The sequence below is a fragment of the Natator depressus genome, chromosome 25 (genome assembly GCF_965152275.1).
Source record: "Natator depressus isolate rNatDep1 chromosome 25, rNatDep2.hap1, whole genome shotgun sequence".
Lineage (NCBI taxonomy): Eukaryota > Metazoa > Chordata > Testudines > Cheloniidae > Natator > Natator depressus.
This window is the reverse complement of record NC_134258.1, coordinates 12,541,092-12,563,101: the sequence shown is the minus strand read 5'-3', so window position 1 is coordinate 12,563,101 and position 22,010 is coordinate 12,541,092. Positions and strand designations below refer to the sequence as shown.

Genomic DNA, 22,010 nt, shown 5'->3' with positions numbered 1-22,010 from the left:
CCTCTAGCAAACTATCCCACCATTGGTCTGCATTGTCACTTCCAAAAGTGACACACAGCTGATTCACTGCTCCCGAGTGACCTGGATTCTAAGTCAGTCGTGTCAACAGTAGCAGGGGATATTGACTCTATTGCTTAGGGTAACTAAATACAATTTGCTTACACAAGACAATTTATGTCTTGCCAATGCAAGATCTTGGGAAAGCGAACAGCAGCGCAGCCATATTCCAACGACGCGTTTTTACTTATGCCAACTAACAGATATTTAAACTAGATTATCCTTGAACTGTAAAAAGCAAACATTTCCAAGCCACCATACTTATCTCACCCACCCTCAAAGAGAAGAGACCCTGCAAGAAACAAAAGTTAATTTCCCAAATGCAGATAAAGTAAGAGCATTGGTTGTAAATAGGCTCCACCTACCTAGGATATATCACTGCTCAGCCTGACCATAAGAGTGTAAACAAAGTATTGGCGCGTAGCCTGAAGGGTCTTGAGAATAGGTACCCAGCCCTAGTAAGAAATGAGGAGACCAGGGTGACTAACCCCAAGACAGCCCTGTACAGAGATATAATTATTTTTTTTGGGGGGGGTGAGGGAGACACACCCTTGTTAGAGTTTAATTTACTAGAGTGTTTACATTTATCTCAGCTGTAAACATAGCAGCATTTATGATGCTGTGAAGCCAGGATTAATCTGTAAATGCCAAAATGATTAAATACTTTGATGCCTCTTTAAAGTCTATAAACTCTATGCATTTAAGTGAAAACATGAAAAACTTGTTAACTGCCTTTTGTATACCAATGCTGCTAGCTGAATTGCAAATGACACATGAAGTTCAAAAGATCTTAAAGAGGTTAAAAAGATCTTAAACATAGCTTTATAAACATGAAGAGGTTATTGACTTGGGTGGTAATACACTAAGTTGAACACTTCTAATGCTGTGTACATATATTGTGAGAGTGCAGTCTTGCACAGAAGTAGTTTGCTTTCTGGCATGAATTTTGGGGTGAGAGAGATTAATCCCACTAATGCATTTAACAACATTATCTAACCCTCTTCCTCCTCCCAAAAAATTCATTAACCCCTAAGGACTAACTATAACCAGCATTTCAGATACTCGCTGGGGGGAAAAATGTCTCCAAGATTTATACAAGATGCAGCTGGTACTACATATTCCTTACACCAGACACCCCAACTATCCCTCACAACATTGTTTTGAAAGTCAGGCAATTAAACTGAGTGGTGAGGTTTTTTAAATGATAATTGGAGGTTACTACATAAAAGTCTTGCAACAGGAACTTTAGAGCAGAATTCCCTGTATGGAAAGTTTATATATAAATCAATTACGCCTTTGCTGTTTGGATCCATTTTAATTATTGGTATTAAAAGACCTGGCTACCAAGTCTGAGACAAGATAAATTTGTATGCATCAGTTTTGATTCTAATCAGTAGAAGTTTCCCCTCATATGTAACAAAGGCACGTTTCCGACAAGACAAGAAAATCTTCCACCTGAAGTCAAATTGGGGGAATTTTCGATCCCAGCTACTGTGTCTGTGACATAAGCTTAAAAACATCTCTAACTAAACCCATCATAACTAACACCCTCACCTTATGCATGTCAAGAACAACTGAAAAGCTGATCTCCTATCGGAAGTCTTATACTTCAGATTATTTGGACTACAGAAAATCCTTTCAAAGAGCTTTATGGAGCAGATATTTCGTAATGAACAGCTTCTGCAGGTATTTTATATGGGACTAGTAAGGCATGCACAAACACAGGGGAAAAGTGGTTAAAATGCAGGGACAGAGTGGACATTCTTGGGCTCACCTTGTGTGGTATGCTGCCTTCAGAAGTTACCAATGGCCAGCGATCAAGAAGGCGGCACACCCACCCAGCTAATTGGGCAATGCTGCTCATGGAAGGCTTGGGTGCAAGGGTAAAATGAAAGAACTCCTTCCTGATCTCTACAAATAGTCATCTTTCAGCCAGTAGCACGAGACTTTGACTTCCCATATTTTGTCTTACTGTAGCTTACCTATTAAATCATTCTTTATCACCTACTTGCAGCAATGAGTTCCAGAGACTGATAAAGTTTTCCCTAGTAAGTATCCACTTTTGTTTTAAATTAGCTGCATCAATTTCAACAAGTCTTATGAAACAGGGTCAAAAGGGGCATGCAGGTCAGATTTTGCTATACCCTTTATTGTTTTTTGTCTCAGTCAATTCCCATTACTCTAGAGTAATTAGATACTCCTTTTAAGTATCATTATTCTCTATGCTGAGCCCACCCTCTTATGCAAGCCCCATCACTCAACCATTTTCAGTGCCCTTTTCACTGTGCTTTGGTTCAATTCTAGTGCATCTTCCTTGAGGTGAGATTACCAGAATTCCCTTTGGCTGCTACTGTGTTAACCAAAGACATTTCAACAGAAAAGGAAGCAAACTACTGAGCACCTGGCAGTGTGAAACCGTTAGTTGAACAAAAAAGGGTTTAAACTCGAGCATTTGGGGGAATGCAAGTGGTGACTTAGCCTACCACCGCACAGATCTCTAGAGAGCCAGTTATTTAGTGATTCAGGAAATGGGCAATACTTCAGGCTGGGTAGGAAGGAAACAATACTGTGATATCAGAGTACTGCATGTTTTGGGGGGCCCTTGAGAGCCAGTAGCTGGCATTCCCACCATTAGTACAAATGCTGTCAGCATTAATACACTGCTCCTGGAAACTGTGACTTTTCACCAAAACATTATGAATAAAAGGAAAGCAGAACCTTGGGGCTGAGGGGAAAGGTTGCCGCTCTGAGTGTATTTTATATGCAGTTACTTACCAAACTGGCTATAAGGGAATTCTGGCTGAGCAGTTGGGGGTTTGCTCATGTCCTGAGTTGCCTGAGATGGTGGTGGTGGCGGTGGGAAAGCTAGTGGTGTTGCCCCAGGAGTGGCAGGTGGAGGGGGTACTCCAGGAGGGGCAAACTGGTCAGGTGGAGGAGGTGGAGCACCATATCCAAAACCTGATAAATAAGAGGCAGAGCATAAAATCTGTGACATGTTACGAGGCCAAAAGCACTTGGACTTTTCACTTGGCTTCAGAGTAATTTAACATATTGTTGTAAACCCTTTGTAAGGTGTCTATAAAAAAGAGATTATTACTTGTTGCCTGCAGCTGAAGTAAAGGGATTGATTTAACCATCTCTTGACAGTCATCCTATCCACAACTAAAGTCATTTAAGAGATGTGAAATCTTACACCTGTTACACAAACTGCATGTGCTTAACAGCAATTGAACCATCTTACCTAGCAAATAATAGCTGAAGAGGTAGCCACAGGTACCAAAAGGTGTATTGGGGGAGCAGGGAAAGGCATGGTGAGACACCCCTCCAAAAAGCCTTTCATCCATCCAAATAAGGAAGTTGCCAAAAGCCACAGGCTGAAAAGTCGTGGACAGGCTGCTTCCCCAAAGCACAAGAATCGGAACTAACAGGTGCATAATGGCTGTTCAAGAAACTTTGGATAATTAAGGGCATCTTTCTGCCAGTTTTAACCCAATTGTGCATAGGAATTTTAAAGGAATGTAAAGGAGTTAGGTGCCCAAATCCCATTTAAATTCAATGAGAGTAGGGTGCCTAATTTCTTAGGCTAGAATTTTCAAGGGAGCCTGTGTCTCTAGTCTTCAACATGTAGTATTACTATGTCGAATACCACAGTTCTAGAAAAGAGAGGTCAAAAGTAAAAGTCCTCAGTCAAAACCGAAAAACTGAGAGGTTACGGTATTACTGAGTATTACTAATATGATCAAGATTGATGAATTCAAAGAAACAGGATCTGAAAATATACTGATTTCTAGTTACAGTACAGAAATATTTGAGTGGATCCACAGGTGGATCAAATGTGAATGACTCCACTGAATTTACAGAAAGGCACGAAATAAAGACAAACAGAAGTGACTAAGACCCGTTCTTGTGTTCAATGGCACATCATTGGTTCGAGACTCACAGAGGACACTTACTAAATGGTGGAGGGGTGCCATAGCCCTGTGGGAACCCTTGTGGAGGTGGGAATCCTCCAGGAGGCGTAGAAACTATGTATGAGGTAAAAGGTGGTGGAGGAGGCGGGGCTCCTCTTCCTGGAGGAGGCGGTCCATACCCACCTAGAAAATCCAGTACAGAGTTGTGAGAACAAGCGGCGCCTTCATCTAAACTCAGCAACAGCAACTTTTTAATACAAAGTCAAAATTACCCCAAACAGAACAAAGAAGTTGTTACTGTAACTGGGAACCAAACTCTGGGAAACTCTCCCTCATCTATGGATATGAACGTTGGGAAATGCTGAGAGAACCCTGACTGTAAATAACTCTACACTTCTCTTCTTTGTATTTAATTTCTTGATGGCCAGTATCAATTTAATTGCATTATCAGCAAAAGGGTGTATTCCAATTCCCAACACTGAATAGTTAAGAACAGAACAGTTCCCCCACTCCATATTTTTTCCAATACAAACTCAAAAGTTAGTTTCAAAACTGGCCTAGAAGCACTGTACTTGAGAAATTTACAGCCACCATCAATTCTCATTGAAAAGCAATTTACATCTGCACTACCAGTTGGCCTTTTCTACAGTTTACAATACACTAAACAATGAAACTTTTGTTCCCTACTTACCAATTGCCTGTCCAGCTGGTACCCACATTCCTAAAACAATGAAACAGAATGATAGTTTATCCACTTATACATTGAAACTGTTCTATTAAAAATGGCATATAATGCAATTCTGAAAAAAGCAGTGTTCTACATTGATTAAAGAGATAATGTAAGAAGTGTCCAGGAGTCTCAAAACTCAAATTACACTCAGTGTTCAAACTGAGAGCATATTCTAGTGTTAAAAATAATTCCATAACATTGTTTAAAAAGACTAAGGATTACAAAGGTGAAGCTATAGATACAAGGTGTTTCAAATATAATGCTGATAAGAGTTATCATTCAGCTATTTCAAGTGTTTTAGACTCATGGAACCTCATTTTATATTTGCTGCAGTGTGAAGGCAGAAAGTTTAACTTATTTAACAGTTCTTCATATAATCCCTCCCACAGACGGATATAATGATACCTTTCCCTGCAAATAACCAAGATGAAAGTGATCTAGTTTCTCAATCTGAGTTTGCAGATTAGCAAAACCATGCAGACTGTCAAAGCCTCAGCTGCAGCTTTCAAGTAAATAAGCACCATGGGGAAATGGTAAGCCATCCTATGGGGGCATAATGGACAAGGTGACGCCAGCCCCTATCTCCATGGTAATAATTTCTCATATCTGAGAAAGGCAGGTTATATATTCGTTAGATGTGACTCAATTATAGAATCATAGAATATCAGGGTTGGAAGGGACCTCAGGAGGTCATCTAGTCCAACCCCCTGCTCAAAGCAGGACCAATCCCCAACTAAATCATCCACCAATTATGCCACCTCATTTCTTCATATGGCATGAAAACATTCTTTGGATGAATTCAACACGTTTATTCCGTCTCCAAAATCTTGTTGGTTTTTTTTTTATGGCATTCAAAACTAAAACAAGCATCTGCTCCTTCCAGCCCTAAAGGGCTCAAGGTAAATCAAGAAAATTATAAGCATTAAGTGCTCCCCTGCATCACCACTAACAATTAACCCCAGAGCTGCTTGTTACTTTTCCAGGCTACACTAAGTAATGAAATACAAAGACAAAAGATAGCCTGTTTTTCCTTCATATTTCACGTGTAGTTTCTCTTGAAACTCATTTCAGATTTCATCTTTGAAAATCTGTGTTCCATAAATATTTTTAATCCAGGTCCCATGCCACCCACATTCCCACAGCTGCAGAATCATGGAATTCTCCCTGACTTCTCCCCACTACTAGGTAAAAAGAACATGCTGATTTGGTACTCCTGCTCCCCACACTTAAACAGAATGGATGAAGCACCAATCACAGTACTGATCCCCACTTAATCAGGCTGGGGGATGTTGAGGAAACAGAACTTGTGCTGGCAAGACCCACTGATTTCTGCAGCATGTAACAAAAATCATTCTGAAAAAAATAAACTAAGGAAAAACCCAAGCAGAATTGGGGAAAACAGATGCACAGTACTTTAATTCTCTACTGTATTACATCACTGCATAGATGGTTTCACTCCACTTGGAAGTATCTGTATCACTAATGAGATGATGTTACCTTTTGAAAGAATAATGCAAGTTAAATGTGGTCAGTAACAAAACCATGGCTAGTGAAAGACACAGCCAGTTTTAAGGAAGACAGGAATCACACCTTTGACTCTGGGTCTCTGAAACCCCCAAAAGAAAATTTACCTTGAGGGCTGTATCCTTGTTGCCAGGTAGGAGGGGGCTGACCTGCCCAGCCATTGGCAGCACTTGGCATGATCCGGCTTCCCCACTGGCTGGCACCTGGTGGCCCTGGAGTTTGGCTTTTGCTATCACGAGGTTCTGCACGTTTTACCTCCACCTAAACAAATAGATTAGCCATTTAGGAGATGATGTAGGTTAGTTCACCCCCCTTCCCTTCACACACACCCTTAATTACACTTAAGACTACACTTAGCACCTTATGACTTATGTCTAAATACTTAATTATAAAACTAGTTAGGCCAGTAATTAAAAAATGTTTCTCAGGTACAATAGATGCGATAGTAAGACATTACAAGTCCTATATCAACATATATTTAAAGCAAAACATGTCCTACAAACAATTTCTGTTCCATTATATTAAGTAGTCATTTGCTTGCTCATCTTAAAGCAGCAGTACCCTCTTACAATGGCTCTTTGCTAAAAATTTATAGGCACAATCTTTTTAACTTAGTCTTTAGACTATTTTTTAAATGTTCACTGTGACATTTACAAAGAAGAAAACAATTTTAGTAAAGATCTTTCTACAAGCGAAGAGTCCACTCTGAAAAAGGGTACTAATGCTTTAACATTTATGGATGATTGGGGTTCATTTGGAAGTTATAGTTTAAACCCACCCCATCTACCTGCAATTTCAGCTCTGTTCATACCTGAGAAACACACATTCGTTTGTTTGGTTTTTTACTTAGGTTTTATTTAAATGTCTAATGGAAGATAAAGACTTACCTTCCCCAGGCTAACGCTTAAAGAATCTCAAATAACTCAAACAATGTCAGAGGGAATGGATGTGATAAGAGAATCTTACATTACATCTAACAAAAAAGTAAACAAACATGCAAGTAATAAAAATGGACAGTTGAGTCAATAAGAAGCAAATCTTCATACTGTGTTAAGTCAGTGACAAAAACCTTCCTGTTTTTAAAAGTGTTAATAAGCCTCAGTGCTTAACTTATTTCATGTAAAGATAAAATGTCTTAGGGCCCCAAGGCATCAAGTGCATCTGACCTACTTCAAATAAGCTCCACATTCAATATAAACCTCTTAACCAAAAAATCCAGTTTCTGATTTAATGAAACACTCAGCACTCATGTATGCTGAATTAAAGTCTTTTTCTATTTTATGATTAATTTTAGTGGATGCCAGAGTACAAAGAAAATAAACCTCAATTGCTAATGGGCCTGAGTAGTACGGAAAATAAAAGTATTCTTCCTGCTATGTCTTAAAACCATTCATGTTAGAGAACAAACAGGAAATTGGCACAGCACAAGGACAAAGGCCTCCCTCCCCTTCTTCTGAAGATGCCTCAAGGACATTATACATGACAGTAACCAAACCTCTGTCAGCTGAAGGCCCTGCTAGAGAGGAACCAAGGGAATTCCTCAAAGAATTCAAATTAATGAGTCTTAACTCATTTTCCTGAAGGGAATTCGGTTACTGCTTACACAAGCAAAATCCTGCTCGTAATTTTAAATTTTTTCTTTCAGTAACATACGGATGCAGATTCACTTCAGCAATTCTTTTTTGAGAATTAAAAATGTATTTCAAAGTCTTGAAGCGTCTATTAATAATCAATGAAGGGGGTGGACTATCTAATGTTACATTTATCTAAATGGCAGATTTAATTAACCTGTACACTGGCATTTGGATGTGTTAAGACGCCTAAACTAGGGATTGGGACAACCTAATGCACACAAATTTTAGGATCAAGGTGAGAATTCTAGACCTGCTCAAGGCCAAAGTTATAAACACTCACAAGAGGAAGAACTACCTAGGTTTCTTTCATGCAACCTGGGAAAATACTGCATACATTTGTGCATGTTTTAGATTTACAGGGGGCTCACCACAGATTTACAGAACCATAAAAAACTAGCCGTGGCGTCCCTTGGTTCTGTTCATAAATGGCATACTGCTTTGCAATCTGTGCTCTAATTTAAGTAGTTCTTCCAAAGTTTAAGGGAATATCAGTGAAAAAGCAATAGATGCACAGAGGATAACATAAGTAAATAAATGTGCCAATCCTGAAAACACACAACTTTACTCATGTAAATAGCTGTATTGATTCAACTACTCACAGTAAGAAAGTTATGTTCGTTCCTCCTTCCAAGATTTGGGTCAAAAGTGTGTTCACGTAGATAATTCATTTGTATTAATTGGTAAACCATTCTTTTTCTCAATGTGACTATAGTTTCAGTGTATCGAAATAGGGTAGTAACGCTTTAAATAGTTAAACTTTAACAGTGACTTTTTAAAGCACTTTGTACAGAGCATTGTAATTTAACAATGCAAATTTTGCACTAACCCACAAGAACACATTACGTGTCAGCCAAGGAAATGCCTGAGAGCTACTAGGCTGTAGAAATCTTTTAAATTCAACATGGAAAAATGTTTGAGTTAAAGGAATATGACAAAGTCCTTTGGTTTTGATGCAAGTTTCTTTGGGGTACTTTTCACTGTAGATTTTCAACGGCCTTCTAACATCTGTGTTTTCAAATTCAGGTTAAGCTGTATAAAGCGGAAATATTTTCAGTTTTACCAGAATTTCCCTTTCAGAAGCTGTGGTATTCACAATATAATTAAGATTTAGGAATTTCTCTCAGGAACTACTTATTCATCTACTTCTAGATTTTCCACAGGTGAATCTTAATGTTCACAGTTGATTAATACAATCAAAAGGAGTAGAAAGGCGGAATCCCTCACCTATCAAACCTCCTTGTGCTGACAACACAGTATGAAGATGAAACAACCAGAGGTCACTTAACTGCATTGTGGTTAAATACTATATAGAATATGTGGGTTCGTATCAAAGTTTCACAGTAAGTGACCCAATTTTTAAAAAACCAATCCTTCATGATGTTTTATGGTCTTTTTTGGGGGGTTAAAGTTTAAGAGTATAAAGGCAGATCCCCTCAAAGTGCCTCAAAATTTGAAAATTAAATGCACATCTGAAGGAGTGGTATGTTAAACCAAGCCTTAGACAGCTCAGAGATTTCACTGGGATCTCAATTTACAAACATATGAGAATTAAAACTAACTTCTATCCCTGCTGCTGAAAAGGAAAATAGTGAGCAGTCACCTAGCAGTGCATAAACCATGACTATTCATATAGTCAATTTATTCAGATACAAATTCTGCTCAAATGGAGCAGTTTGCTACTTGTATAATGGTCAAGGGCTCATCTGAACTGTTTAAATAACTTGCATAAATACTCAGGCCTTCAAGATCTGTTTCCTTCTCATGGGATAGGCAGCAAGTTAAGGAGAGGTTCCCCTCATATCCATTGTCTTATGCAAACTCAAGGGACTTTCCCCATCATCATGGACAAAGCCCTGAATTTGGATTTTCTTTACCTTTTTGGGATCTCCCTGCTTAACCCACAAATTACTGATTCTACTTCACCAGTGAAATTGCCAATTGCCCAAGGCTTGGTTTTGTCTTAAGGTAAAATAAAACTACAACTACACACTTTTTTGCCCATGATGTCGTGAAAATGCATGTTGACAGCCTGGTCCACTGATTGTTCGTCCTCGAAAGTAATAAATCCAAAACCTAGCCAACGACGAAGAGTGAATCAAGGTAGCAGGGTGTTGTGACACAAAACAGGATGATGAACAGTATTAGGGGCGGACCAAGGGTTCAAGCAGGGGCTTCAGATAACCAAGGCTTGTGTTATGAAGTTCTCAAAAATCAGTCCTCTGAGAAAACTGTAGTGTGTACTTTATATATAAATTATCGGGCAATTAATGCCTCAGCTTAGTTTTATACATGCAACATTACAAACTGAAACAATTAAAATCAATGTTTAGTTTCTTATATCTAATCCATCCACTAAAATGGGTGGAGAGATAAACACTACCACAACACCCTAAATGTTACTGTACCACAACTTCTAAAAACAATGTTTGTGGAACAGCAGGTTAAAATAAGGCAGCTTTGCTCTTATCCTTGAACCAAAATATATCCTAGGATTAGGAACCCAGGTAAAACTTACACTTGTCACAGTTACTAATGCTGCAAAGTAAACCCCCCCCCCCCCAAAAAAAAACTGTGTTTGTGTGTGGGGTATTTACTTTCTTAGAAAACAGTACAAATTTAAAGGAAATTTTTTTGAAATGTAGCTGATAAAGCATGAGAATTTTTACCATTCCATGGATGAATGATAAGCTTCAGAAATTAACAGCCTAGGTCAGAGATTCTCAAACTTCTTATATCTTAACACAGAAGGCACTTAATGGACATTAACCCTTCCAATCATAGCTCTCCTGTGCCAAATATAGCAGTTGCCTACACAGCAAACAGGAAGTATTTAGCTGTTTAAGCTAACCAGTGTTGCCTTTAAAAAAAAACAAAAAAACACTCATGTCTCTTGCTTGTCAATTCCCCTCTGCCCAATCTGTTTTGTTGCTATCCCTTCCCCTGGCTGCCTGGTTCCCTTCTTCTTCAATCTCAGTATATGTTCCCCAGTAGCCTTTTCCCCTGCACATCTCTACCACCGGTTCTCTGGTGTTCCTAAGGACAACTAATTTCCTCCTCTCATCTATAGCAGCAATCCAACTGGATCCTCCTAGCATCCAGCTGCTTTTACAGGCAGCTAGGTTCCAATGCCCATAGAAGCAGCTGGAAAGGAGAAGGTACCAGCACCATGTGAGCTGAGAACTCTCTGCAGTCACAGTTTGAGAACCACTTCGCTTAGGCTGTAGCTGCTGACACTGCCTAGAGAGTGGAAAAGTAGTGGTTAATTTCACAGAACATTAAGGCTGAGTCATGCCATCAACCACTCACTGCTGGTGGAATAACCAAATCCCAGGAAAGGTAAGAACACATGCAGTATATAACAGTTTTGCCATTCTTTAAATTAGCTAAGGGGTACAGCAGTAAAATTAGGAAAAAAAAAAACAAAAACAAAACAAGGTGCAGCATCAAAAGCATATGGAATATGGGTGCATTTCTGCTTTTCTGAAACCCAAGATTTCCCCCTTGGTTTGCATTTTGCTTTGCAGCTAGTGCTGACAGCAGCCATATATTGCTCTAAAGCGTTAAACAGAAATACAGTATCTATAACAGTTAGTGTCTCTCTAAGCTTATCCAACTGGGTTGGGTAAGCCCAAAGAGGCCTATTGTAGAGAAGGTTTATATATAAAATACACAAAGATACAGGCCAAAATAGATTCCAGCAGGTCAAATTCTGCTGTCAGCAACAAGAGCAAAAGACATCACTAAAATAAAATTAAAATAAAAGGAAAAAACTTTTAGCATTTCCCACACACAAGAGACTGGCAGTATAAACGAAGTTTTGTTGGTCTATGATGAAAGCAGCCTCAAAACTGAAAGCAGCATTTCATCAATATATTTGTCTGAAGTTAACTGGAATTCTCATCAGCACTGGAGTAGAAAGAGGACACATTCAAGTCTGTATTGAGCATTAGATCAGTTTAATATTATAGCTTTCCGTCTCAGAAGATGAGGGAAAAACAGATGATACCCATCCAACTACTGAGATGGTCCGTTAAAGTTTGTTCACAGAAAATTGGGCGAAGACAGTAGACAGATGCCATGTATCAGGTAAACAGACAATTTTTTAAAGACCCAAACACCATACCATAAAAAGAGTATTTAAGAAATGAGAATGATTACAGATGACAGAACTCCAGAGCAGATGGGAACGGCCACAAAATTTTAAGAGGATGTAGTAAAAACCGATAACTATAGCTATTGGAAGACTTGCTCTAACTTTTTCGAAGGCAAAAGTTTACTGATGGACTAGACAGATTAACACATTGTGTTTAAGATGAGATCTAGGGGGACTCAAGAAAAGAGAACAGTGAAGCTGGACTGCAGCTAGAGCGAAGAAACTGAACACACACAGAAAGAACCTGTGAGCTACTGAAACGTAGTTGGTTTAGTTAATGAAACAGCATGAAAACAAAGATCACAACAAACAAAGCAGATTATTTCTTTTAGGAAGCAACAACAATAAATAAATAATAATAATGTTGGCTATGCTTTTACTTTACTTGGAATTTAGAAAAGTTCTTGATAAAGCACTGCACAAAAGACCACAACAACATGAGTAGGTATGGGATGTGGAAAGGACAGGATTGTGTGTAAAGTGAAGGACTGGACTTGAGTATTGAAGACCCAGGGCCAGAGTCTCAGAGGTCAACACAGCAACCATGATTTATATCACTTGAGGATCTGGCCCCTAATTTTCTTGTTGTAAGCAGTCTGAGATGGAGGAAGTAGCAGTAGACTGCCATAGCGGACAGTAACAGGGCCAATTTTGATCTCTTTCTCTCTCAGTGACTTGGTAAAATGACATGCACTAAGGGATTTGTAGAAAGTGAGAAACAACTAAAGTCAAAGGAGGAAGGTAAAATTCAGAATAATATGGATAGAAAAGAATATGGGCAGATAAGTGGGCGCCTGCAATTTAATGCATAGAAATTTAAAATAAGTCAAAAGAACAAGAGGAGTATAAGCTCAATAGCATTTTACATAACAAAATACCAAGCAGGAGAAAAATATTCTTGGATGTACAAACAGCAGCATTGAATACAAACCATGAGGAAATTTTTCTAACATTTTCTGTGGGATTAAGGAGGCCATGTTTAGAAACTGTGTGCAGTTATGTTATGAAGAGGATACAGAAATGGAGAACACAAAAGCAAGCTTCGACAGTGATAGGACTGAGGGATTTCAGTCATTTTTAAAAATTAGACAAATCAAAGAATTGTGGGGTACAACTACTCCCTCAAATGGATGGACTTGTAGGCTTTCATCCCAGATGTCTTAAAGTTCTGCTTTACCCTTTAACATTGTGAGTGGATTGGGAGCCTTCTATCAATTTTTTAGTGCAGCTTTAGCAGTGGAGCCATTAATCCAAACCAGCTGTGATGTTTTAGTCCTTTTTGCTCAGAGGTTGCAAGATTGAGATAAATATTTCAAAGATACAGGTGATGCAATAATTTCTAAAAGATAGTTTTAAAACTCCAGGCAAGTTTTAATCAGGTGTTTATTTTGGTCTCCACTGCCGCCTCTATTTAAAATAAGATGCTCTACAGCATTTACTGAATGGATGAATTTGTTTTCTATTTAAGGAGAACAGATCAGTTGCAAGAGGATTAAGACTATTATCAAGGCAAAAACAAAACAAATATATTGAAACTTCGTTTACACCCCAATAAAGACAAAGCCCGCCCTTCCTCTGACTGTGGAACTGGCCTGTACCTCTGTGATAAATTATCACCTAGAGAGAAGAAATCTAAAGAGATATCGTTAATCACAGTTAAACAATTCACAGAGAGAAAAAGGAAAAAAAAACAAAGAAAAAAAAAACAAACTTACTTAACATTACTGTACTTTACTATGAAACACTTAAATATGCCACTAAGGATGTATGTCTAAATTAAAAATAAAACTAAGACTTGACTTAGCTTAATAAATATGAAGTGAATATAGTTCTTAATAATGGAGTCAGAGGAGAAATGAAAGTTCAGATGGCAAACTATTCTCTAGCATGTCTCACATGCTACAAGGTGATCAGTGCAACTAAACTTCATGTACTTTTACAATATTGCCTCTGTAATAGTCAACAAATAGATGATTGATGCAATGAAAAGTGGATGACATGAAAATTACTTCATATTTTGACCAAAGGTTACAGACTCGCTCATATAGCCTATTAATTGCTTTCCTTCTTAAGGAACAAAAATAATAATTCTAGCATGAATGGGGACATATAGTTTCTGCAAACATATAAACAACTTCTCAAAGGCAATTTTATGTAATTTAAGAAAATTGTTTTTCCTTGAATTTCAAGTGAAGACATTTAACCAAAACAAAAGCACAAATGGATGGATCTGATTCCAATCTCATGTTTAGAGATAATTTGAACCACAAAGAAAAAAACTGAATACAAAGCAACTGTAGACTTTAACATACCTTCATGTTAAAACGGGGGAGGTGGGAAAACTGAGGCAAATTAGTTAATTGAACGTTTTCAATATTATTTTAAAAACCACATGTTCGTTCAGATGTTTAATTCTGTTCATATTCAAGTAAAAAGAACCAGCAAAAAATGAATATGTAACATCTGACTTTAAAAACACAAAGACACCAAATGAAGCTGTGCATGAAAAGCCTACGTTTGTGATATTTGTCCACTGAAATCTTTTCCTGAGGCAATGTACAAAAAACAAAAAACAAAAAAAACACTACGTTTTTTGATGGTGTGAAATAGTTTGCCATTTGACTACAGGAGAGGATGAAGAAATTTCAAGGACAAACTAGATCAGCCTTTACCTCGGGGCCTCTGTTTCTCTGCATCATAGATCATTACAACTTCAGTGACCTGGAAGAGAGAAGGGAAATTCTACTAACTATGTTATCAGAGGAGTGATACAAGCAGAGTAGAACAGGCTGGTTTCCAGCACTCATTCCACAAAGCACAATTAAATGTCTGATGTAGCCATCAATATTTGTCTGTCACAGCACATGCAAATAAACTCCAGTAAAGAGCAACACTTCCCATTTATGAAAATTCTAATTGAGTTCATTTGTTCCTAGCAGCTAAAGTATAACCACATTGCTGCTTATTTAGGATTGCACCAAAATTTACCCATCAAAAACATTGATAAAGTGGTGTTACGGTTGCAAAACTGTTTATCCCACCAACCAGACCATAAAAATAAGGAAACAATTAAATCATTCAACACCCCTTTTCAGTACTACTTCACAGTCTCAACTACCTTTCTTCCACAACATGCACATTTCCACCCTCATCCTGAACGAGGTAGCCTTAATTCCAACTACTTTACTGACTAATATAGGATTTGTGTAGCTTTTCTGAATTGTATTGTATGTAGTTCCACACATGCTTATGCCTCTCCGTGGAGCATGGTGTCCCTGAGATAAGACATTTCTGTGATGTTTAAGCAAAGTTATGCCAGTGGGTAATGCTAATGATTGTTCTACACGTTAATTGTTTTAAATATGGAAGTGATTATAATGCTCAACTACAAAACTGGTGTTAAGTCTGAGATGTTATCACATACGCATGCAGAGAGAAGCTGAAAGTTTTTGAGAACTATGATCATTTAAGCTGGAGGAAAACAGGATAAAAGTTCAAAAAATGCTTCCTTGGCAAACACTGGTAAATATTACACAGAAAAGCCAACTGAGCCCTCGAGAGTTATTGTGAAAAATTTGTATTGAGACTAAATTCCATAAAATATTAAAGGTTTCAGAGTAGCAGCCATGTTTTAAGTGCAAGTTTCAATGCAAGCTTATTGGAGCTGAAATGGATGTCTCCATTTTATTTTGAAATACTCTGAAGTACAGAGTCTCCAAAATACTGTACAACTAATACAGAGCACATGCATGTATTAAACAGAGTTCATCTGTACTGCTTTAGGGCTGATTATTTTCAATGTTAATCACCCCCTCCAGGTTTTTCAGAATAAAAATTCACTGCACAATTAATGTGATATGCAGAGACTAACCCCAGGGGTGCCATTTATTTTAATACCAATTTTAAAGGCAGTTTATATGGCCATTTTCAAGTTAAATATAAAAATAAACCAGAAAGTTTCCAGTTTCATAATCTTGTGGCTATTCCTATATCACTACATCCCTGCTTTAAAAAACTACTTTCAATTTAGCTTAGAACATTTGTATCTCAAGCAGGTGATATAATCTATTAGTCTGATACCCATTTGTCCTGCTTTCCAACTTCTGTGAAAGATTCTAGTCATGTTTTGGAGATCACCACAAAAGATACACTCACTTGAAGGTATATTATCGAACTCTGCTGACTCAGGTTTGTCATCATTTAGAGCTGGTAGGCCATTTGGCAGCATGACAGCAAGCCATATATTATTTTGACACATCTGTTCTGCTGGTCTGTTAGATACTGCTTTGGCTTGGTTTGAGTCCTACTTGCCACACTGGTCAGTAATAATCCCCATAGGTCTCTTAGAATCAGAGCCTGCCTTTTTGTGTTGTGTCTTAGCTTCTAGTTTTTCAGGCTGCTATACCTGTAATTCTGTGTGCTCTTGAATGTGTTTTTCTCAGAATGCAGGATCCCATATTTCTACAGGTACTTAAATGACTACACACACAATTCTTGTCTTAAAAATGCTACCCTGGCTCCCCAAATTCTATTTTAACTATAAAGTGCTTCTACTTACTTTTATGGCACTTACACTCAAGGGTTGTGGCCTCCTATATCTGATGGAACTTAACCCTGTATCTCCCAAGCCATCCAGGTCAGAATTGGAAAGCCATAAGTCTGCGAGAAGAGCCTTTAGAAATTATGCTCCACAACTATGGATTCCACTCCCCATTTTTATTTGTAAACTCAGTCTGTCGCAGCTTTTCAAACTAAAGAAACATCTATTAGCCATTGGTGTTGATAATTTTTTTTTTTTTTAAAGATTGTTTTAATCAACTTTCATTGAAAAACATTATACCACTTGAGAAAGATGGCTACATAGATGCTTTGGACTGCTGATGGAATTTAGAAAGATAGGTGATTTAAAGGTGAAGATGGTGACAAAAGCATTTTGGAGTGAGGGCAACCAATCAATAGCCACTGTGAATCTCTTTGCTTTTGACATTATGACCAATACAACTGACATGAACAGTCATATAAAATGTATACTACTCCACAATATTTTAAATTGAACTTAATATACAAACTAATCTTTGAACCTTGTAACAATTTACCTATTCCAGAAAAAATCTGACAATAAAAGTAGAAATAAATGCGAGTTTAATGAAGTCATATCTGGAAATTTTCATTCTATATCAACTTAAAACTGAAGCTGGCAAAATTTCAAGAAAAGCATGAGTAAGAAACTGCATGACTCGTAGTCTGACCCTCGAAATGAGATTCTAAAGACTGAAAGAACTCAGTTACTTTTAAAACAGCATCATGAAACCAAAACAATGTCAAGTGGATCACCAAAAAGTCTTTCACCAATTTGCTTACTTGGTAGAGGACAGAGACCTGTGGTGATGCAAATTCACTGAAGTACCTGCTGTTCCAAAAGCAAATGGAAAGTTTTCATAATAAAACTACAGAACACTAGAACAACAGCTGAAAGGAGGGTGATAAGTCACATTTATACTCAAGTCATAATTAAACTCGAGGGTCTCCCCCCCCCCCCAAGGGGGGAGAGAAAATAGTATCAGGAATAGCTAAACCAAAGGAGGCAAGGGAAGGTGCATAACAAGTTGTGCACATGAGGGCAAGAGATCTTATGAAAAACGGCAAATGTGCTGCAAAAGTAAACATTTACTGTACTTTATCACAAAACACTTCAATGTGTCTCTGTGGCAGTTTGCCTAAATTAACACTAAGATTTGACAGCTTAATGAAATCAGAATGAAGACAGGGGGAAAAAACATCTTGTAACCAGCCGATGCTTGCCATGATGATGAATGACTCACCACTCCGAATTTCTTGAAGTATTCCCTGAGCTCAGTCTCGCCACAGTTGTGAGGGATCCCACCAACAAAAATTTTATTTGATTTACTGTTATCACTTCTGGGTCCTTTCTGCTAAATCAAGAGGAATAAAATACTGTTAGTTAGAACTGTGATAAACACTGTAGCATAATCTCCTCCACTGGTACATGAAGGTGGGTTGCTCTAATCCATTTTGCATTCTAGGACTACAAAAGTCACAATTCAAATTGAAGTCCAAACTTGCAGGCCACCCATTTTATTTCAAATGGAGCAAAAGCCTGTTCTGGATTCATTAATTTGGTATGCTTAGCTATAACTTGGTGTTCTTTCTTGGTAAGGATGGAGAACTGAGGGCAATGTTCTGAAAGCATTTATTTATTAATTTCTTAATTAAGCAGTATTAACCAGCAGGTTGTGAGTTGTGCTGGGATAGCATCCTCTTAACCTTAAGGGGATTTTTAGACACTATCATTTACATTCTTTCAATCCACAAAAGTTGGGTAATTAAAATATTACTGATGTCATTAGAAGAACTTGAATGTTGATTAGTCAATCACCCAAATAAAGGTGAACATCTGTAGTAGACCTGGGCTGTATTCTATCTAAACATCCCCGTGGCTATCGAAGAATCAGAGTCACGGATTACTTAAAAAAAAAAAGTGGCTTTAAGTGAGAGCTACTTACAGCCTAGAAAAGGTTGAGGCCTATCAACAGTTGACTCTATACTCAATTTCAGCAACCATGAATTTACAAGCCAGGTGGACTTGGTTCACAACCAGTGGAAGGCTAAACATGTTATTCTGGGAAATCAAGATAAGAGTCCAAGTAAAACAGACTTCATTAAAGTAACTTTTTCATGGATTTCTACAATTCTGGGTAATTAGAACAATATTTTGGGGGGGGAAATTGGGTAGCAGAGAATTTACACTGATCAGCCCTAAACTGTAGTCAGATAGTTTCTACTTCTGAAAATTTTATCCTGAATGTCTATACTGAAGTGACTAAGTGACTCAAAACCACAAGTTGTGTTAAAAAGGTGATGGACACACTTAGGGCCCACATCTCAATGAAAGTCAAAAGGACTCAGGCTCCTAAGTCATTTACATCCTTCTGAAACTTTTACCCAAGTGCACCTATTCCCACAGCCATTTTAAATATAATATATCCCCAAGTAGATAGATGGAGCTTACACCAAGCAATTCATGTTCAGGATTTACTGTTCCTCAGAAACAGAGTTCAGATTTGGGGACAATTTATACCTTCAAGTCAGCGGCACTGCTATGGGTACCCGAATGGCCCCACAGTATGCCAACATTTTTATGCCTCACTTAGAACAACGCTTCCTCAGCTCTTGTCCCCTAGCGCCCCTACTCTACTTGCGCTACATTGATGACGCCTTCATCATTTGGACGCATGGGAAGGAGGCCATGGAGGAATTCCACCAGAATTTCAACAATTTCCACCCCACCATTCACCTCAGCCTGGACCAGTACACACAAGAGATCCACTTCCTGGACACTACAGTGCAAATAAGCAATTATCACATAAACACCCCCCCAGACCAGAAACCTACTGACCGCTAAACTTACCTACATGCCTCCAGCTTTCATCCAGACCACATCACACGATCCATTGTCTACAGCCAAGCCCTAATATACAACCTCATTTGCTCCAGTCCCTCAGGCAGAGACAAACACCAACAGGATCTCTATCAAGTGTTCTTAAAACTACAATACCCACCTGGGGAAGCGAAGAAACAGACTGACAGAGCCAGAAGGGTACCCAGAAGTCACCTACTACAGGACAAGCCCAACAAAGAAAGTAACAGAAAGCCACTAACCGTCACCTACAGCCGCCAAGTAAAACCTCTCCAGTGCATCATCAAGGATTTACAACCTCCTGAAGGACTATTCCTCCCTCTCACAGAACTTGGGAGACAGGCCAATCCTTGCTTACAGACAGCCCCCGAACCTGAAGCAAATACTCACCAGCAACTACACACCACACATCAAAAACACTAACCCAGGAACCAATCCCTGCAACAAACCCTGTTGCCAACTCTGTCTACATATCTATTCAAGGGACACAGTCATAGGACCTAACCACATCAGCCACACCCTCAGGGGCTCATTCACCTGCACATCTACCAATGTGATATTGCTAGAAATGCCCCTCTGCTATGTACATTGGCCAAACCAGACAGTCTCTACACAAAAGAATAAATTAACACAAACCAGACATCAAGAATTGTAACATTCAAAAACCAGTAGGAGAGCACTTCAATCTCCCTGGACACTCAATAACAGACTTAAAAGTGGCCATTCTTCAACAAAAAAACTTCAAAAACAGACTTCAACGAGAAACTGCAGAACTGGAATTAATTTTCAAACATGACACCATTAAATTAAGCCTGAATAAAGACTGGGAGTGGCTGGGTCACTACAAAAAGTAATTTCCCCTCTGTTGATACTCACACCTTCTTGTCAACTGTTGGGAATGGGTGACATCCACCTTGATTGAATTGGCCTCATTAGCACTGACTCTCCAACTTAGTAAGGCAACTCCCATCTTTTCATGTGCTGTAATATATATACTTGCCTACTGTATTTTTCACTTCATGCACCTGATAAAAGTGGGTTTTAGCCCACAAAAGCTTATGCCAAAATAAATGTTAGTGTCTAAGGTGCCACAAGGACTCCTTGTTGTCTTTGCTGATACAGACTAACACGGCTATCCCTCTGAAACAGAGCTCAATTTGTAGACCTAACCATAAAGGAGAGACTGAAAGGGACATCAGTTGATTAAAAAAGGTCAGTCAAAAATGGGATCTCAAGAATTTGCCTATAACTGCAAAGATTTCATCCTCATTTTGTGCTTTGCATGCTCACTCAGATTTTAGAAGTTACACTATCCAAACAACAGGTAAAAAAGTAGATGCTAAACAGCTACTTTACCAGTTAAATTAAAAAAACACAACACCACCACACCCAAACAGGAGACAGAACAGTACTAAAATTAAACCAGTAAAATAAATATATTTCAGAAAAAAATGTGTTCAAAATATAGCAGAACTTTAAACAGAGCAACAATCCAGTTTTCTTCCCCAAAAAGATGGCGGTGGAGGTTAAGCTATGGTACAATACCTGATGCTACCACAGTATAAGGAAGATAAATAAGTTTTTAATTACCGTAATTCATCCCCCTACCTCTCCCGCCTCCCCCCCCAAAAAACCCAAAACCGTATACAAGTGTTGATGAAATTCTTGAACTTTGACTCTTGTAAATCAGACATAAGAGCTTATTCAGATTTAGCCTGTTTGAAATTTCACAAAAGCATACAATTTAACTTCTACTCTATTTATCCTTGCATAGTCACAGACCACCATTACCCACATTCAATCATACTTGCTTCTTGTCAAAGTATTTCGTTGATTCCCATACTCTGGCTTGTTGTACATCTAGAAGCAATCAGTAGGTATGTCACAATGTCAGCTAAAACAGCAAGAATCTTTGAACAAAAGACCTAGTAGCATAACCAACAACTCCAACAAGAGCTGCACCCCTAGGAAAAAACCACTTGGCTGTTAGAACTAAAAATTCTGTTGAAGCAGCATGTATCAATGTAAACTCCTTCACATACCAGAATATAAAATGTACTCAGTTTTAATTTAATTAAGAAGATATCTGGCCTTAATACCAACTGCTTACTGTGTTTTACACCAATACTTCTGCATTTCTCTCTCAGTTCCAAGCAGGCTAAAGAGCTTTCTAAAATGTATGTAAGATGATCAGGAACTGAGAGAAATATCAACATGATATTCATGATGTGTATGGGGTAAAGAGCACAGGCCGCTAGCCAGAAAGACCTTAGAATATATCTATCAGTATACTTTAAGTTTCTCTCCTTACCCATCCCTCCTTTGGCCGTGTTCTTTCTGGTTGCATTCCCCGAGGCGTACATGGCTTTGGATCAATCTGTAACAAGTTCCAAATTGGTCAGTTCCGAGTGTGCACAATATTTTGCTCTAATAAATTAATTCAAAGCAGCTGTGGATGCCACTCTCTAAATTTAACACTTCTGATAAAAGTTACCCCCAGATTACACATTTCAGAAAGAACTATATTAAACATAGCTTGAATTATTCATACGCCAAATTACTT

The 22,010-nt window shown here is 38.3% G+C and overlaps 1 protein-coding gene across 4 annotated transcripts in view; it reads right to left on the bottom strand.

The window, feature by feature from the left end:
• The window catches only part of DAZAP1 (DAZ associated protein 1), a 35,458-nt gene that overhangs the window by 3,026 nt on the left and 10,422 nt on the right, over window positions 1–22,010 (bottom strand). The window contains exons 4-12 of one of the 4 annotated variants that reach the window (XM_074939326.1): window positions 21,759–21,824; window positions 17,832–17,942; window positions 14,682–14,730; window positions 9,847–9,929; window positions 6,330–6,483; window positions 4,660–4,689; window positions 4,011–4,151; window positions 2,833–3,015; window positions 423–512 (exon numbers count right to left, since the gene is read on the bottom strand). In XM_074939326.1, coding sequence (XP_074795427.1) covers window positions 433–512; window positions 2,833–3,015; window positions 4,011–4,151; window positions 4,660–4,689; window positions 6,330–6,483; window positions 9,847–9,929; window positions 14,682–14,730; window positions 17,832–17,942; window positions 21,759–21,824 — 897 coding nt within the window. In that variant the 3' untranslated portion in view covers window positions 423–432. Of the gene's footprint in view, window positions 1–422; window positions 513–2,832; window positions 3,016–4,010; window positions 4,152–4,659; window positions 4,690–6,329; window positions 6,484–9,846; window positions 9,930–14,681; window positions 14,731–17,831; window positions 17,944–21,758; window positions 21,825–22,010 lie in introns of those variants that run through there. The other 3 variants (XM_074939324.1, XM_074939325.1, XM_074939327.1) reach the window with 3 other exon arrangements.